Source organism: Cydia strobilella, chromosome 3 (assembly GCF_947568885.1).
Source record: "Cydia strobilella chromosome 3, ilCydStro3.1, whole genome shotgun sequence".
NCBI classification, from domain to species: domain Eukaryota; kingdom Metazoa; phylum Arthropoda; class Insecta; order Lepidoptera; family Tortricidae; genus Cydia; species Cydia strobilella.
The window spans coordinates 23355105-23374978 of NC_086043.1; the positions used below are offsets into that span (position 1 = coordinate 23355105).

The 19874-nt window shown below is 41.5% G+C and overlaps 2 protein-coding genes across 2 annotated transcripts in view; one reads left to right on the plus strand and one right to left on the minus strand.

The window, feature by feature from the left end:
• The window catches only part of LOC134756243 (NBAS subunit of NRZ tethering complex-like), a 99180-nt gene extending 82000 nt beyond the window's left edge, over positions 1-17180 (minus strand). The window contains exons 1-12 of the mRNA XM_063693070.1: positions 16984-17180; positions 16770-16867; positions 15820-15953; positions 15333-15466; positions 13644-13738; positions 11134-11308; positions 10328-10483; positions 9427-9645; positions 6685-6789; positions 5477-5563; positions 3276-3473; positions 2154-2279 (exon numbers count right to left, since the gene is read on the minus strand). Of these exons, the coding sequence (XP_063549140.1) occupies positions 2154-2279; positions 3276-3473; positions 5477-5563; positions 6685-6789; positions 9427-9645; positions 10328-10483; positions 11134-11308; positions 13644-13738; positions 15333-15466; positions 15820-15953; positions 16770-16867; positions 16984-17055 (1599 nt within the window). The 5' untranslated portion in view covers positions 17056-17180. The remainder of the gene's footprint in view (positions 1-2153; positions 2280-3275; positions 3474-5476; positions 5564-6684; positions 6790-9426; positions 9646-10327; positions 10484-11133; positions 11309-13643; positions 13739-15332; positions 15467-15819; positions 15954-16769; positions 16868-16983) is intronic.
• A 305-nt stretch (positions 17181-17485) lies between these two features.
• LOC134756129 (unconventional prefoldin RPB5 interactor-like protein) lies at positions 17486-19758 on the plus strand. Its single transcript, XM_063692944.1, has 4 exons — positions 17486-17645; positions 17718-17961; positions 18242-18890; positions 19220-19758. Exons 1-4 carry the CDS (start codon positions 17616-17618, stop codon positions 19707-19709), a joined length of 1413 nt encoding a protein of 470 aa, XP_063549014.1. The 5' UTR covers positions 17486-17615; the 3' UTR covers positions 19710-19758.
• Positions 19759-19874: the final 116 nt, after the last annotated feature.

Consider the following 19874-nt stretch of genomic DNA (forward strand, 5'->3'; position numbering starts at 1 on the left):
GTGATGAAGATGATCTAACGCCTGTGGATGTTGCACTTTCCTCGCTATAGTGAGGTGAAAAGTTTTGTGTTACACACGGGTGCAAATGTATTTTACTTCTCGTGTGTTGAAACACTCGCTACGCTCACTCGCTCGCTCGCTGGCTAGTGTTTCAATTTCACACTCGCGGGTAAAATACAACTTTGCACCCTTGTATAACAAATAACTATTATTCTGTTTTTAGTATTTGTTGTTATAGCGGCAACAGAAATACATCACCTGTGAAAATTTCAACTGTCTAGCTATAACGGTTCATGAGATACAGCCTGGTGACAGACGGACAGACAGACAACGAAGTCTTAGCAATAGGATTCCGTTTTTACCTTTTGGGTAACGGAACCCTAAAAACGGGACCCTATTACTAAGACTCCGATGCCTGTCTGTCTGTCCGTCTGTCACCAGGCTGTATCTCATGAACCGTTATAGCTAGACAGTTGAAATTTCCAAGTCGCCTATCGGGATCAAAAATTCAGGGTGCATTCTTGTAGATAATGCAATCAGATAACGAAACAAAAACAACTTTGAACAAGAAACCGCCTAAGGTCGTCGTAAATGGTAATGCTCTCAATGCCAATAACGCATATTCATTAGATAAGATAAGATAATATTTATTGTATAACTGTGTACGATGTTGGTAATAATACATTTAGGATTCAACAGTTTGTCCATCACGGACGTACAATATACTTATACTTAAGACTAACCTATAACTAAATAACAAAATTAATACATGCATGCACTATTGTCATAAGCGTCAAATTCTTTCATGCTGTAGAACACTCTACTAATAAGCCATTTTTTTAGAATGGTTTTAAATTGTTTGCATTCGACTGACTTTATTTCAACAGGCAACTTGTTAAAAACTTTTATTGCTGCAATGTAGGCACTTTTATCCATAAGCTTATTGTTCACCTTTGGGATACGATAATTATATTTATATTGCACGCGCAAGTTATTATTAATTGAGGACAGTTTTGTGAAATACTCTCCATTGCGCTTTACAAAGAGGCAAAGCTCGAGTATATAGATTCCAGTTAGAGTCAAAATCTGCTTTTCCTTGAAAACATTTCTAACTGAGTGACGGTGGTGCAAGTGAAACATGTTTCGTAAGCATCTTTTTTGTAACCTGAATGTAGTAAGAACATCAACAGAGTCACCCCAATAAATTATGCCATAAGTGAGTTGTGAATGTACATTTCCATAGTATGCGCTCTTAACTACATTTTCTGAACATGTTTCAGAGAGTATAGATAAGGCATAAGCTGCTTTTGCAATTTTACAGTTTAAATCAGCAATGTGAGACTTCCAATTGAGATGAGAATCTATTGTAATTCCTAGGAATTTAGCACTGTCCACTTGTTCTATTGGCACCGCTTCTTGTGTTACGGTGATAGACATAGGTGAAGTTCTATAATTTCTAAATTGAACGAGTTTTGTTTTGTTTAAGTTAACATTAAGGTTTAGTGTTTTCAGCCATTCAATTACAGTGCCTAGTGTGTTGTTTATATTGTGTTCAAGTTGCTCATCAGTTAGTGATCCTGAAAATAAAAGTGTAGCGTCATCGGCAAATAGAACGCATAATTCATTGACAATTTTGGGTAATTCGTTAATATAAATTAGAAAAATAAGCGTTATTGTTATGGCGTACAGTTCTTCATGCTTTTTTTCATGGTATAGGAGGCAAACGAGCAGACGGATCACCTGATGGTAAGCGATCACCGCCGCCCATGGACACCCGCAACACCACACAACTTATGCTTTCGTTTAAGGTTTATATTTTTACGCTTAAGCTGTGGCTATATTATTTAGCTTTGGTGACAATTTTGTATATGATTTATGTCAATCAAAGGGTTAATAAGTATATAAGCACAGAATAAGTAATAGTATTATCATACAGAACGGCCACGCACCGCCCCGCCCCGACTCGAGTGACCTCGCCCCGCGACTGTAATCTGGCGGACTTCTGGCGTACTCTCAGTACTATTTTTAAGCAACTTACTCACACTATGACGCATGCCGCGTGTACACGTGCCGTTCACACATAGAAACGCAAGTGATTTTTGATGTATAGCGTGTCCGCCCTGTGATATAAGTAAGGTAAGTTATATATTTACCAGGTATTTCTGTATAGCATCTGTGGAAACGGCATTCTTGCGCCACTGCTGCTGGTAAACTAAATCACTGTCAAGTCCAAACTCCTTCGCTAACGCCAGAGCTTCAGTGTAGTTGCCGCTCTCGATCTAAAAAAGCCAATAATAACTACACAATAGGGAATATTACGCGAAACTCTGCGCAAGGGGCGCCACTGCCATAATCTGAGGGTCTATCGCAAAACAAGAAAATCTCAATTTCATTATCTAACATCTTTGTCACTCTTGCATATTCGAGCGGTAAAGAGGCAGATAGCGAAATTTCGGATTCGCGTTTCCCGGTAGGTCCTCTGTAAACAAACCGCCTTGATGCATCAATGTCATATTTTATTATGTCTGAAAACTTGACAAAAACCTGTTAAATGCGCAGTATGTGTAAGTTACTCTATGGTTTACTAAACGGGCTAGTGCTACACTCTGGTGGGAGAACATTGCATTAATAACCCCTATTGCACATTGTATTACATCCATACTAATATTATAAATGCGAAAGTCTGTCTGTCTGTGTGTTCCCTCTTCATGCTTAAACCGCTGAATCGATTTAGATGAAATTTGGCATAGTGATAGGTTGAGTCCCTGAGAAGGACATAGGATAGTTTTTATCCCGAAAATCATCCCTTAAGGAAGTAAAAAGCGGGGTGGAATTGAGATAATTAATAAAGTGTCTGCTAATTTGTGTGCATAATATGCTCAAATTTAGATTGCTATGAGATTTTTTCCAGGCGCTATTCTTACTCTAGTTGCGGTTACTAAGTCCACGCAGACGAAGTCGCGGGCAAAAGCTAGTATTTTATATTTCGGAGTAAACAAATTGGTTTTTTTTATTAAACATTCTACTCGCACGCGCACTCATTTCGAACCTAGAAATAAGTCCGCGCGAACGTTCACTACGAAACAGGTCAAAACCTACAAAATGCGCGTGCTCACCTGAAAAACCGATATGTAGGTATGGTTCCGTCAGCCGAATATTCGGCGGCCGGATACCGAATATTCGGCCGATGGTCAGGCCAAACATCCGGTATCTGGTATCCGGCTAAACAACTATCCGTTGCATCTCTAGTTTTCAGTTTACTATAAGACACATACCTTTCTAGAAAATAACTCCTGTGGTGTAGTGCTTCTAACCCCAAGTAATCTATACACACGAGCGACCACCGTAACTCTTTTTGGCCGGGGTTGGAAGGTCTCCATGTCAGTTATAGCGAACATGATCCATTTAAATAGTTCTCGAGTCAGATCGAGCATCGTGTCTTCAGTGTCTGGTTCGATTTGTACTATTTCCAGCTGAAATCAAAATAAGAATTTTGCTGAATCATAAAAATGTGAGCTTTAAAATTTCACTTTAAATCAAAAAACGCTTACACTAACGTATTGATGCAACATCTTTCGTTTGCCTTGGGCATTCATTTAAATCATCTTTATTTTTAGAGAGCTTTTATTTTATAAGTCAAAAAATAAGCCCAGAAAAAACTAGGGCTCGCGGTCGCGTCCGAGTTTCGTGTACCAGTCGCCGGAGCTCCGTTCTCGTGTTACACGAAACCGGATTTGTGACCAGGACCGGACAACCTTTTCCGCGATAAAACCCTTTCAATGGGCGACACTTAAACACGGCTAACACATTGAAAGACTTTCCCTTTTAAACTGTAAGCCCATTCATACCCTTACCTTTGACTAACCCTTATTGAAAAGCTAACCAAATATAAGGCTAGCCCTTAATAAGGGTTACCCTTATCTTTAAGCGCTTTTTATAAAGGTTTCCCTTTGCGTGAAAGAGACAGGATTAGTATATATCTACGGTAGTGTATGAAAAGGAAAGAAAATACGTGCCTAGTCAAAGAACGCCGCCGTCGCCGCCGACGATCGTTCGGATTCGAAGTAATGTGTGCTTTATGAACAAGGTAGACGACTTACATTAGCACGCTTATATGCTAAAAGGGAAGCCCTTTATAAGGCTAACCCTTATAAGCAATATGCAAGGTGTTGGTGAGCGGATGATAAGGGTTTTGTAAGGGTATTTGGGCTACCGATTACTCAAATGTGGTAGCTTTATATAAGGGTTTTAAAAACCAAAACAAAGGGTTTCGTCTGGCAAAGGGTATGGTGAGTTAAGCCTTATGCAATACCCTTATAAAACCCCGATAAGGGATAGCGGGCCGGTCCCTGTTTGTGACCCGTTCGGAACGGGTAATTAGGGTCCGTGTACCCGTGTTACCCGTGTGTCCGGATGCACGGATATTAATTACACACGGGTCCGGCCCGTTCTCGACGTATAGTGACGATCGGACGCGTTCTTTATAAGAGAGAAGAATCACAAGTTTAATATCGAACAATAACACATTAACAATAACAAGCAAAACAAAAAAAAACCGGCCAAGTGCGAGTCGGACTCGCGCACCTAGAATTCCGTTCTTTTTCGTATTTGTTGTTACAGCGGCAACAGAAATACATCGTCTGTGAAAATTTCAATTGTCAGCTGCTGTAGCTATCACGGTTCATGAGATACAGCCTGGTGACAGACGGACAGCGGAGTCTTAGTAATAGGGTCCCGTTTTTACCCTTTGGGTACGGAACCCTAAAAACGATAATCAATAAGGTCGAAAAAGGTTTCATACTATTTATTACCTCAGGAGCTATTAACACATACAGGCTGCTCCAAATAAAAAAATCGTAATTTGTTAATTTCTTCGTAACCGCTACACCGGTTGTTATGATACTTGGTATACTGATTCTAAATACCCTAATGTATATGTACATTTCGGCTTTGTCCAATGGCTAAGTACGGCACGGTTCATGAGATAAAGCCTGGTGACAGACAGACGGACAGACGGGACAGACGGGACAGACGGACAGAGGAGTCTAAAACTCCGGTCCCGTTTTTACCCTTTAGGTACGGAACCCTAAAAACAGAACCGCTAGGACCGCGGCTCCGAAGCCGAACACAGGTCCGTTCCCGAACGCACTACACGGACACGGACTTCGACGGGTTCGTGTAGTTCGGACACTTAGCACCGCCGGGGTAAGAACACGGACGCACGGGTTGGTGTGTAGCACGGATACCGGGAGCCCTAGAAAAAACCGGCCAAGTGCGAGTCGGACTCGCGCACGAAGGGTTCCGTACCATTACGTAAAAAACGGCAAAAAAATCACGTCAATATAATCCAATTGGGTACGCTAAAACGAACGTATCACGCTTTTTATTATTTTCACACCCCGGTTTCGTTTTGCTTTCATATTAATATGACTCACGCGCGTTTACGCTTGAGGTATATTTAATGTAAAGTACTTACGGTGTCGTCGCTACGAGCTCTTTTAGATGGTAGCACGTTGGATTCGCATTCGAGCACCATGAATGTTCCGGCGTGCGCCATTGTTACCTGCATAAGGGCAACAATTACTAAAATTATAGATATATATAGTTTATGTTATGTAATATTATAGTATTGTAAGTTACGTGCTTAATTTGCAGTGCCCTTACAGGGTTCATAGCTTGATCACCATTTTAATGTAAGACCTTATTGTACAGTCGCCATCAGATATATCGGAGCGGCCAAAGTGCTCACAAATATCTGAACACGCCTCTATTGTCAAGGCGCTAGAGTGCCTGTTCAGATATTTTTGAGCACCTCGGTCGCTCCGATATTTCTGATGGCGACTGTACCTATGAAAGCAATAAATTACTAATTACTGAAATTTCTATACTATTGTACCTTTATGGAACAATCTGTTTTGTCTGGATAGGATACACAGTTGGCTTCTGGTTGGTTGGTGGCAGGAATGTTGCGAATATTCGCATCCGCATCCGCAACCGCGGAATTTCCGCATTATTTTCATCCGCATCCGCATAAAATCGATGCGGAGCTTAACGCGGATGCGGATGTGGAACAGGTAGGTACAGGAACGTCTTAGCGTCTTAGTAATTTCGTCATTGGCCAATAGAAATCTCGTTTCGTTTTTGTGATCGAGCACTTTAGCCTATGACGGACAGCGACAAGAAGAGCAAAGTTTGTTTTATTTAGACTTTAGTATAGTAATGCGATTGTGGGGCACCTATATTCTTGTTCAAATACTAAAAGTTTCATTTTTTTTTAATAAAAATTAAAGCCTGACCAGGAGGTATATGATCACGCGCCATGTTGCGGAATTTCACTGAAACAATTTTTTTCATACTATGTATACTGAACTGTCACCCTATACATGAGAATGAACAGCGCCCTCTTGACAATGATTATATATTACTGGCCAGGCTTTACTAAAGTGTAATATTTGACGTTTTTCGTGTGCCTAATCTCTACATCCGCATCCGCATCCGCGGATGTGAGCCTTCGCAACATCCCTGGTTGGTGGGTTGATTCCCCGTTGTCATTAGGTGGAGATGAAATTTATTTAATTTTTACAGTCACGCTTATACTAATGTTTAGGGTAATGTTGTACTAGGAAACCTCACGGAAAGCGAGTATACAATGGACGGAACACTGCATTGTGTTTGTTTCCTTACCCTCGGGGCCCCTTGGAAGAACTCAGGCTTCTTGCCGAGGATGTTGACCATGTTCTCTATGTTGCACACGGACACCGCTCCGCTGAACCGAGACAGAATTACTTCCTGCAAACAAACACGACGGTTATTTTCATAATAAGCTAATTTCTAAAGACAACTTATTTGATCAGTTTTGAGGTTGAACATCGAGCGAATAACAATATTAGCAGCAGTAATGTACCTCGTCGCTCCACCAGCTGACATCACCCCCATGGTGCGATAAGGCATCACTCTCTTGCTTCACGAGTGGGTTCTGGAGGTCACACTGAGGCTGCGAAGCCAGCGGGTAGCGGTGCAACAGCTTGAGGAGCGGGAGACGCCACACTATGATGTCACTCATGGACTGAGCGTGAGATTGTAACAGTAGTAATGTACCTCGTCGCTCCACCAGCTGACATCACCCCCATGGTGCGATAAGGCATCACTCTCTTGCTTCACGAGTGGGTTCTGGAGGTCACACTGAGGCTGCGAAGCCAGCGGGTAGCGGTGCAACAGCTTGAGGAGCGGGAGACGCCACACTATGATGTCACTCATGGACTGAGCGTGAGATTGTAACAGTAGTAATGTACCTCGTCGCTCCACCAGCTGACATCACCCCCATGGTGCGATAAGGCATCACTCTCTTGCTTCACGAGTGGGTTCTGGAGGTCACACTGAGGCTGCGAAGCCAGCGGGTAGCGGTGCAACAGCTTGAGGAGCGGGAGACGCCACACTATGATGTCACTCATGGACTGAGCGTGAGATTGTAACAGTAGTAATGTACCTCGTCGCTCCACCAGCTGACATCACCCCCATGGTGCGATAAGGCATCACTCTCTTGCTTCACGAGTGGGTTCTGGAGGTCACACTGAGGCTGCGAAGCCAGCGGGTAGCGGTGCAACAGCTTGAGGAGCGGGAGACGCCACACTATGATGTCACTCATGGACTGAGCGTGAGATTGTAACAGTAGTAATGTACCTCGTCGCTCCACCAGCTGACATCACCCCCATGGTGCGATAAGGCATCACTCTCTTGCTTCACGAGTGGGTTCTGGAGGTCACACTGAGGCTGCGAAGCCAGCGGGTAGCGGTGCAACAGCTTGAGGAGCGGGAGACGCCACACTATGATGTCACTCATGGACTGAGCGTGAGATTGTAACAGTAGTAATGTACCTCGTCGCTCCACCAGCTGACATCACCCCCATGGTGCGATAAGGCATCACTCTCTTGCTTCACGAGTGGGTTCTGGAGGTCACACTGAGGCTGCGAAGCCAGCGGGTAGCGGTGCAACAGCTTGAGGAGCGGGAGACGCCACACTATGATGTCACTCATGGACTGAGCGTGAGATTGTAACAGTAGTAATGTACCTCGTCGCTCCACCAGCTGACATCACCCCCATGGTGCGATAAGGCATCACTCTCTTGCTTCACGAGTGGGTTCTGGAGGTCACACTGAGGCTGCGAAGCCAGCGGGTAGCGGTGCAACAGCTTGAGGAGCGGGAGACGCCACACTATGATGTCACTCATGGACTGAGCGTGAGATTGTAACAGTAGTAATGTACCTCGTCGCTCCACCAGCTGACATCACCCCCATGGTGCGATAAGGCATCACTCTCTTGCTTCACGAGTGGGTTCTGGAGGTCACACTGAGGCTGCGAAGCCAGCGGGTAGCGGTGCAACAGCTTGAGGAGCGGGAGACGCCACACTATGATGTCACTCATGGACTGAGCGTGAGATTGTAACAGTAGTAATGTACCTCGTCGCTCCACCAGCTGACATCACCCCCATGGTGCGATAAGGCATCACTCTCTTGCTTCACGAGTGGGTTCTGGAGGTCACACTGAGGCTGCGAAGCCAGCGGGTAGCGGTGCAACAGCTTGAGGAGCGGGAGACGCCACACTATGATGTCACTCATGGACTGAGCGTGAGATTGTAACAGTAGTAATGTACCTCGTCGCTCCACCAGCTGACATCACCCCCATGGTGCGATAAGGCATCACTCTCTTGCTTCACGAGTGGGTTCTGGAGGTCACACTGAGGCTGCGAAGCCAGCGGGTAGCGGTGCAACAGCTTGAGGAGCGGGAGACGCCACACTATGATGTCACTCATGGACTGAGCGTGAGATTGTAACAGTAGTAATGTACCTCGTCGCTCCACCAGCTGACATCACCCCCATGGTGCGATAAGGCATCACTCTCTTGCTTCACGAGTGGGTTCTGGAGGTCACACTGAGGCTGCGAAGCCAGCGGGTAGCGGTGCAACAGCTTGAGGAGCGGGAGACGCCACACTATGATGTCACTCATGGACTGAGCGTGAGATTGTAACAGTAGTAATGTACCTCGTCGCTCCACCAGCTGACATCACCCCCATGGTGCGATAAGGCATCACTCTCTTGCTTCACGAGTGGGTTCTGGAGGTCACACTGAGGCTGCGAAGCCAGCGGGTAGCGGTGCAACAGCTTGAGGAGCGGGAGACGCCACACTATGATGTCACTCATGGACTGAGCGTGAGATTGTAACAGTAGTAATGTACCTCGTCGCTCCACCAGCTGACATCACCCCCATGGTGCGATAAGGCATCACTCTCTTGCTTCACGAGTGGGTTCTGGAGGTCACACTGAGGCTGCGAAGCCAGCGGGTAGCGGTGCAACAGCTTGAGGAGCGGGAGACGCCACACTATGATGTCACTCATGGACTGAGCGTGAGATTGTAACAGTAGTAATGTACCTCGTCGCTCCACCAGCTGACATCACCCCCATGGTGCGATAAGGCATCACTCTCTTGCTTCACGAGTGGGTTCTGCAGGTCACACTGGGGCTGCGAAGCCAGCGGGTAGCGGTGCAGCAGCTTGAGGAGCGGGAGACGCCACACTGTGATGTCGCCGTTGCAGTGGAGGCAGACCAGCTTGGAGTTGTCCGGGGATACCACCATTTGGACTATGAAAGCCTGAAAGAAAATATATATTTAGCAGTTTTCCGTCTCGGTAGTAAGAATAAATATAGTTTGACACATTCGGCGGGTTCTCTGTTCGTAGGCGCTTCTCGCTACAAAGTGGAGAAAACGTGTTCCTGGCTACAAGCGTAGGGAGTAGCTGGCGCTATCGCGCTAGCAGTAAATGTAACGTAAAATTTAGCGCTAAAACAGAGGAGTTGGCGTATTTACTCATAACCTCGAACGTAAATGATCACGCACTGACCGGTTTTAAAGAAATTGCGAAATAAACGCTGCGGCTGTGGAGTCCCTGCCGAGGTTTTTTCAAGAGACTATAAGTATTGGATTCGGATACTACTGAGAGCTTGTATCAGCTTAAATTCAGTTCTTAGACTCATGCACTCTTCTTTGTGACCAATCACAAGACTTACCAAGTTTTTAGCAGATACGAACGGTACCACGGCTGTGGGGAATAATTTTTATCCCCGAAATCCTCCCTTAAGGGTATTAAAAAATGGGGTGGAAAGTTAAAGAGTGGACCCCAATTTGGGGGTGAAAAAAAGGATGGATTTAAAAGCAAATTTGTCAAAAAATTTAGGTACCCAAATTACTAATTCCACGCAGACGAAGTCGCGAGCAAAAGCTAGTAGGTAACTAATAGTCACTACTAGTAAATCAAATCTCAACTTTAACTCACCAGGTTCTTAGTAGAGACGAATGGTACATAAAACTGAAAGCCTTGGTTGGCTAGCTGTGTCTCCAACTGGTCAGATACCACAGATAGTTTGTACCAGGGCGCTTCGTTTAGAATGCGCCAGGCGGTGATGCCAGCGCTCAGCGGTGAGGACGGGTCCTGTGAGGTAAAAAGTAAATAATCAATCAATATAACTAACAGAACAATTAAGTCGGCTTTACAGTTAATCGAAATAATCAAATGTTAATTAGTTAGTGACAAACCAAAAAGTAGAAGCTTGTATTTCAAGTTGAAAAGATCACGTGCCTTCTAAAATATATAACTGAGTCAATTAAGAGTCTTATCAGTCTAAGTCAATCAGTCTGGTTATGAGACAAATTATTATTTAATTATTGGTCCAGCAATTTTTTGTTCCCATTCATGGCTTTTACTCCTCGATATGTTTAGCAAGGTTGATTCTGCCAGATCCAGCAATTTATAGTTAGTTTTAATATTTAGCTGACAACTGTTAGACAGCTCAGCTGTCAGTGTGTGTGAGTGGTGGTGGGGTAGTGGTGGTGGTGGTGGATTAAGCGATCGTTGTGTATATCTGGCCTATGGACCAGATATACACAACGATCACTTATTGCTCTGCGGGTCCAGTACAATGATGCTTTCAGGGTGCTGTTCCGGCTGCCGCGATACTGCAGCGCGTCCGGGATGTTTGCGGACGCGAGCGTTGACGGTTTCCACGCCACGCTTCGCAAGATAGATGAATTCCGAATTGTCCGAAATAAATGCTTTTTTTTTTTCGGTGCCAATGCACCTACCTTGACTGCAGCCCTCGGCAGCCCGGCGACCAGCAGCGTGCTGTGCGTGGAGCAGGGCACGACAGTACCGGCGCCTCCGGGGAAGCTGAACGAGTGGTGCAGCTCGCAGCCCTCCACGGATATGAGGAAACCGCGGATGCGACCGTCGTATGTCACGACCAGGACCTCCCAGTTCCTGTCAATATACGAATTAATTAACACTGTCACAGACGACCTCCAACATGGAAACTTCGGGCTGCCAAAAGTGCGTACTTGGGAAGACCGACTGGTGGCCGCCCGGTAGGTCGGCCCAGATACCGCTGGGGAGACAGTGTAGAAGTGCTTCTGCGACAGCTTCAAGCCGATAATGAGGGCTATCGTTATTTTGCTCACCAGTTGGCGCCTCTGTTGATGGTGGTCCAAAAGACTAAAGAACAGCTGTCAGTCATTGAAGTAACAAGTGACATTCGACATTTCGAACTTTGCGAAAACCACCATCCACACTAGCGCCCCTAGCGGCGAATTCATACGCGTTAGCCCTCATTGGCAGAAACGGCGCAGGATAGGGAAAAGTTGAGTGTTCTCGTTTCGGAGGCCAAGACCCTCTTTGGGTGGTTGAGCCGTGTTAGTTCGTTAGTAGTTACAGACCAGGGATGTTGCGGATGCCGATTTTTTGACATCCGCGGATGCGGATTTTTAAAAGCTTACATCCGCGGATGCGGATGCGGATGTCGAGATTGGGCACATAAAAAACGTCAAATATTACACTTAAGTATTTTTTATTTAAAAAAAACGAAACTTTTAGTATTTGAACAAGAATATAGGTGCTCCACAATCGCATTAGTATACTAAAGTCCAAATAAAACAAATTATTCACATCTTGTCGCTGTCCGTCATAGGCTAAGATCACAGATTTATCACTTGCCATCCCCTCTCACAAATCTCGTGGATACAGCAAGTCCTTCGCAGTGCGTTCAGTGAAGCTGTGGAATGAGCTGCCAGTTTCGCTCAGACAGGCGCAATCGCTTGCGTCGTTCAAGGAGAGGTTAAAGAAGCTATGGTTATCTGATTGATTAATGTGCCTATATTTGTATTGTATGTTGCTTTATATTTTTCTACTTCTTTCCAATTTTTAGTGTATTTTCCCCATTCCTTTTTGTGTAATATATTATATGTTTATCCTATTAATTTTGTATGTATTTATATCCTTTATCTTTCTGGTACCTTGTTGTACATTTTGCTACATTTGTCACCCTCTTTTCACTTTCTCCTCTCATCTACTCAAAGGTTAACTGGAAGAGATCCCTCAAAGGGATAAGTTCGCCTTTGTACATCTTATTATTTGTACCATGTAATTTTTAATATGTATATTTGTACAATAAAGAGTTTACTACTACTACTACTACTAAGTGCTTGATCGACGAAACACAAAAACGAAACAAGATTCCTATTGGCTAATGACGAAATTACCTAGCATTTACGCCGCCGCTAAGACGTTCCTATACCTAGCTGTTCCACATCCGCATCCGCATTAAGCTCCGCATCGATTTTATGCGGATGCGGATTTTGAAAATAATGCGGAAGTTCCGCGGTTGCGGATGCGGATGCGAATATTCGCAACATCCCTGTTACAGACGAAATAATTACATGGCAAATAATAAAACAATGCTTTATTTGGTCTAAAGACTAATCTGCATTCATGATTCAATCAGGGACCGGACAACCCTTTCCGCGATAAAACCCTTTCAATGGGCGACACTTAAACACGGCTAACACATTGAAAGACTTTCCCTTTTGAACTGCAAGCCCATTCATACCCCTACCTTTGACTAACCCTTACCGAAAAGCTAACCAAAAATAAGGCTAGCCCTTAATAAGGGTTACCCTTATCTTTAAGCGCTTTTTATAAAGGTTTCCCTTTGCGTGAAAGAGACAGGATTAGTATATATCTACGGTAGTGTATGAAAAGGAAAGAAAATACGTGCCTAGTCAAAGAACGCCGCCGTCGCCGCCGACGATCGCTCGGATTCGAAGTAATGTGTGCTTTATGAACAAGGTAGACGACTTAAATTAGCACGCTTATATGCTAAAAGTGAAGCCCTTTATAAGGCTAACCCTTATAAGCAATATGCAAGGTGTTGGTGAGCGGATGATAAGGGTTTTGTAAGGGTATTTGGGCTACCGATTACTCAAATGTGGTAGCTTTATATAAGGGTTTTTAAAAGCAAAACAAAGGGTTTCGTCTGGCAAAGGGTATGGTGAGTTAAGCCTTATGCAATACCCTTATAAAACCCCGATAAGGGATAGCGGGCCGGTCCCTGGATTCAATGCGGCTGGTCGACACCACAGGGGACCCTAGGGCTGGCGCTGGCTCGTACGTATATCCCTGACGATACAGATAGAGAGGTGATTTTATATCATACATCATATAGCTTTTTCGCTAACTACAATACTGTTTAAGAGTGAAAGAATTGTGTGATTAGTAGATTACCGTACTGACTCATAAAAGAAAAGTATAATGTTTTGCTCACCATTTGTTATCCTTTACCCTGAGTGGCATGAAAATGATGTCGGCCACTGCATGGGTGTTGTCATTGCACTCTAGCCCTCCTGGTCTTGTACAATCCTAAAAATATTTAAAAAAAGGCGCTTGCTAATTAATAATTTGGTATACCTAACTGTCCCTTGCACTTTTTCATATCTACCATGTAAGACGTTCATCGTCAATTAAATAGTTTAAAAATATAATTTTGGGGTTTTAACAGGGGGGTGTCACTGCGCAGTTTAGGTATATTTGGCCGGCGCACCGCCCGGGCAGGTGTATGGCAGTGGGCTGCCGCTCGGCTCGCACGATAGTCGTGTCACGTGGCGCTCGTGCAAAATTGAAAATACGCAATGGCTTCGAAACCTAAATCGCGATCTAATCTGTATAAAAGATAATGTTCTGTTTACGGATGTCTGAATCAACAGAAGAACAAGGAAGCAGAAAAATATATTTTTTTAAATTCCGGACTATATTGACCGACATATTTTCAAAGGAATAAGTACTTCTGTGGCATACCTACTTCCGTGAGAATCAGACATACTATCTCCGGCTAAAAATTGTATGTTTACAGAAACAACGTTTGTAATTCCTACATAAATAATTATCTTAAAAATAATAAATCAGTAGGTATAGGTACAAAAACTTGTCAAGTGACAACCCCGTGCCGACACTTGCAGCTCGGTCATAAAACTGCGGCGCGCAAAGAAGATTCACGGTTCGTGCGCGGTTATAAGTTTCAATTTTGCTTGCAGGCGGCGAGTGTAGGTATAATTTTATATCTAAATGTAAAAAAGGCGTGAACGCGGCGACTTGATCGAAACGTTCAAAATAATTAACGGATATTACGACTGTCCAGAACTAGGCGATCTGTTCGCTCGAAACTCAAACACGCGCACAAGAGGACACAACCTTAAACTAATAACAACAAAGCACAAAACAAATATCGGCAAACACTTTATTGCAAACCGAGTAGTAAAGGCTTGGAACAAATTACCCTCAGAAGTTGTGAACTCTGCAAGTGTTAATCAATTTAAAAATAGACTAGACAAACTATGCTAACTGTGCTAAGTGAACTATGATTTAGACGTACCAGCATCAGCTGCCTGTCTAAAATGAAATAATAATAATAATAAATCTGGCTTTTGTGAAGGAGTGAATTTTCTGTACGGTAGTACTATTAGTGTTTCTGTGGTTTTAATGAGTATATTAAGGCTCCGTAATGTACACTAGGATACATTTTGTTTTAATTAATATAGATTTCCGCAAACACCCGATTCTATTAACTATCACCTATTCAGCTTGGGAATAAATCCTTTTGTATGCTTGGCTGTTCTCCTCTACAGGTTGCATTTCTCGACCAATTTTCGTGAATTTTTTCAACAATATTTTTTTTTTTTTTATAAATCTTACAGGTATCCTTACAGATACCCAATGCGATAGTGTCTATTAACATTAAAAATAATAAATTACTACTATAACTATACTACTACTATAACTAGGTATATACATACTATAACTAAGAATAAAACAACACGAACAATGTAACTTTTACAAATTCACTCTCGGAACAGTATGTAACATACAACATATGTCAACTTATCTGTTGATTCATTTTGAAATTTTTTCATAATGGCAGAGACATCCATGAGGTCTAAATAAATGCTTTTTTACTTACTGCTGGTATGTTGAAGAGGTTAGAGGCAGTCAGATCAAAGAAGCTGACCACACCGTTCCCATAAGCCATGGCCAGGAATGAGCAGTCTGGACTCCACACCAACTTGCGCCACTGGGGATATGCATCTCGGGATACTATAAAAATAATAAACTTTATTACTTTGCATGCAAGTTCTCTATTATTATTTATGTATAACCCGTATCAAATAGGTAGTGACAGCCAGGGTGGTCAAATATATAGTAACACATTCTTGATCTCAGTACGGGGGGGTGACATCGTCACAGTAAAATATAAAAAAAAAAATATTCATATCATTTATTGCATACATGTGTTAACAGTAGGTCTTATTTATATCTTAGGTTACAACATGCACCCATTAGGGCATAGCAACATTGTTACTTAAATAATACTTAGTCTAAATTTTAGAAATATATATTAAAAAAAAAAAACATTCTTAATCTCTTATATTGGGAAATCTATATCTCACCTGTAGTCCGAGCTGCTATGGTGGCATACTCAGAGCGCTTTGTCCTGATCTCCAGAATATTATCAGTCAGGACTGCAATCACCTTGCCCTCATCCCCGAGCGCTATGTGCCACTTCTGCTGTCTTTCCTTGCATCTGAAATTTATTTTATTTAATAATTTTAATCAGGCAACAAGGCCCATATTACGAATACCTTACAGACTAACATATATATGCATATTATTAAAATAACTTAAATTAAACTAAAACTTCTACTTAAATAACTAACTTAGCCCAACAGCACTCCTGTTGTCCATGTGCATGGCATTCCATTTTTTTACTATTGGACAATCTAACCTGGTTAAAACAGTATTCAGAAGGCTGCTGGGGCTGTCCCTAACACGGCGCATCAGGGAGGCCACTCTCTTGCGCATTATGGCTTGGAAGCCGTCCACGCGAGCTTCGACAAACATCCCCGACGCACTGCAAAATCGAGGCAACCCCAACAACACTCTGAAACTGTTATTATACTGAATGCGTAAAGCATTAAGGGATCTCCGCGTACACTTGACCCACAGGCTGCACTCATAAAAAGACTGACAAAATGCCCTAAAAAGAGTTATTTTGACACTCCCCGTACAACATGCAAATTTGATGAAAATTCATTATTTCATTCTATCTTAAAATTCTAAAATTCTTGAATTGATGGGGGATTTAAATCTTCTCGGGGCTGAGGTGTAGCTTTATTTGACGTTCATAAGCGCATTGTATTGTATCGTATTGTAGTTTGGGCGATTTTCCGACTCGACGACTGGCGCCTATTTTGCATGACATGGGGGGGGGGGGGGGTGGGTAAGGTGGGTTAGTATAGGGTGCGTTGTAATAAGCCTACTTGAATAATAAACTTTCTTTATCTTTATGTAGTTTCAATAAAAGAGTTTCTGTATTAAATTAACATAGTAAGAAACTTACGCTGCTATGCTGTCAATAAGGCTCTTTTTAGGTCCGAAAATCTTCAACCATCGCCAGAGAGCTGATATATTTTCCGGAAGAATATTATCCGGTTTTTGCTGTTGAACATAAATGTAATTAGTTTTAACGAAAATATAATATACGTGAAACATTCAGCAATGCTGTCATATGAGACTAAGCTAATATTTAGAGAAAATAAAATGAGAAAACTTACGATGTATTCGGGTTCTGGTTTCCATTCAGAAAACACGTATAATTCGTGTAAAATGGACTTGTTTTCGTCCATTGTGAAACTATTTGATTACTAATAAACTGTTTAAATGGATAACGATGATTTGTATAGCATATTACACTGAAATATTTAACAAACTTGAAAATATTTTAGTGTTGACGAAATTAAGCGTATGGTTTTGACAGTGGCAGAAAAGTATTGACGTTGTGATTGTACTAGAGCTGCTGGAGGGCTTGTTTAGAAGTAGTAAAGTTAGTGAAGCGCTACTTTTTACTTCAATCATTTTTCTTTGCGTTTTTGTAAAATTCAGTGTATGTGGTTTTAAAATATGTTCGACGTATGTTCTTAATTTGTTATTATTTTAAAGTGTATATGTATCTATTGATAAGAAATTATATTCTGGGAAATTGATCTAAAAGTGTTTTTAGGAACTATACCTTCTCTAAATGTCAGCAATGTCAGTATTGTCATTGTCCGACAAACTGTTTCCTCGTATTTGTAGGTTATTTTTATGCTAAAACAAAAACACTGTACTGTAAAATCGTGTTGTTAAATTTGATGAAGTACATATTCTGACTGTTACTAACAGAGTTCGAAACTGTAATTGATAAACCATGAACATTTTATCAGATATATATTATAAGGTAAAAAACTTTCTTAAACTTTTACGCAGTTTAGAAATCAGTACTTTGCTGATTGTTTACGTTATGTTTCAGAGCTTAACTAGAAATGAGGAAAACCTGCGTTTCTGGGAGAATTATCTGCATACTTTGAGGACACTAGACTTTAGTGTGTATGCCGATAAGTTGAAAGTCCCGGCGTTGGTTCCAGTGGGTAGCAAGGTATTCTTTAGAGGTGTTTTGAAACATACCAATGAAGTAACTGTTGCCCTGGGCGCTGACTACTTTGTTAAGTGCTCGCTGTCACAGGCAGAAGTGCTTCGGCAGCATAGAATTAAAGGTAGGTAGCACTTGGCAAGAAAAACCTGTATGCTTGTTTTGACTTCATCAAATAATTACCACTTTTAAATTACACACCGGTTTAAACAGGCCATCCTTGCTATCTTTGGCCACCACATTTTATAGCAATTGTAAATGGCCAATATGAGCAGGGTGGCTTATCTTAATTTTAAGGCATTCCTAATCGATAGGTTACCTTTTACCTTTTTTTCACAGTAATTCTGATATATTACTATTGTTAAACTTGCTGGATGGAGAAATCAACAGCACATATTTTTCAGATGCAGAATCAAAAGTAGAAGCACTGCAAAAGGAAAGAGAATATATTCAAAACCAGCTCCAATTTGGTGCTGAAAATGTATTAAAAGATCAAGGACAAGAAATAATAGAAGAATTCGCTGAAGAGGAAGATTTACAATGGAGAGAGAAACACCGGGACAACATGAGACAGTATAAGCAGAAAAGCAAGACTGAGGAACCCAAGGAAGAGGTAGATGACGAGGAACTATGGAACAGACTTGAGGAACTAGAGTTACAAGAGGAATTAGAAGAAGAAATGGCAAAACTGCATATAACTAGTGAAAAAAATGTTAATAAATTGAAAAGAGGACATGATAATAATGAGTATAATGACATAGAAACAGATAAAAATGAAGATGTGCCAAAACAAGTTATTAATGATTTAAAGGAAAAGCTTACAAAAAGAAATTTAGAATCTAAAAATAATAAAGTTATTAACGAAAACGAAGTTAGGAAAAATGATCATCAAATGGAACTTTTAAAACAAGTGATTGATAGACAAAATGAATTGAAAGAGAAACTGAACGATTTGAAGAATAAAGAAACTACTCCTAGTCAAACTGAAAAGGATATTTTATCAAAGTTAGATGAAATGGAACAATTAGAGGAGTTAGAAGATGAAATGGATAGGTAACTTAGTTTCTACTGATGATTGTGTGTATTAAATCTGATAGAAACCTTATGATACCTAGCATAAATACAGATTTAAATGTTTTCAAAATCTGTTCCAAAATATGAGATTCATTTTTTATGTATTAAATCTGATAGAAACCTTATGATACCTGGCATAAATACAGATTTAAATGTTTTCAAAATCTGTTCCAAAATATGAGATTCATTTTTTATGTATTAAATCTGATAGAAACCTTATGATACCTGGCATAAATACAGATTTAAATGTTTTCATAATCTGTTCCAAAATATGAGATTCATTTTTTTATCAAACTTTTGTTTTACAGATTAGATACCATTCTCCAAAATGAAGATGCTGAAGAAGCTGATGAGGAATCTGAAGAAGAACATTCATTGAAACAGTCGGCAGTTAAAGTAAAAAGAAGTGTGTCTTTTGCTGATGAAGATGACAGCGAAACATTGGAATTATCATTCACACATTCAGAAACAGAGCCAGACACTACACCTTATGCTAAGGAGAAAGGAATTATAAAGCCTAGTGATATTTATGAAGCTTTTGCTAGCTCATTTACTGAAACCACATCTATTTTGAAGAAATCAAAGTATGAAAGAGACTTGTCACCATGTGGACCTAGAAATGAGAAGAGGACTAAAGTAGTTGACTTTCAAGAAGCAGAGGATAATCGGAAGATGAACAAGACCATTGTGGTTAATGATGTAGTTGAAAAAGTGGATGAGAACGATAACAAATACGAGAGTGGGGAGAAGAGGCCTATGAGTTTATTCAAGAAACGGAGACAGCAAAATCTCAAATGATGTATATTTTGTAAATACTAACAATGAAATTAAATACCTTTTAAGCATATTCTGTCTTTATTACATACCGATAACACCTCTCCCTATCTTTTGGTGAAGTATACTTTCACATAAAAATATTTCAAAAAAGAGGGTACATTGATTGGAATAGACCTACTCACTGCG

Coding starts and splice junctions, on each gene's coding strand:
- LOC134756129 (XM_063692944.1), top strand. CDS start 17,616: ATGAACATTTTATCAGATATATATTATAAG. Junction 17,962..18,241: donor TCGGCAGCATAGAATTAAAG/GTAGGTAGCACT, acceptor CATATTTTTCAG/ATGCAGAATCAAAAGTAGAA. Junction 18,891..19,219: donor TTAGAAGATGAAATGGATAG/GTAACTTAGTTT, acceptor TTTGTTTTACAG/ATTAGATACCATTCTCCAAA.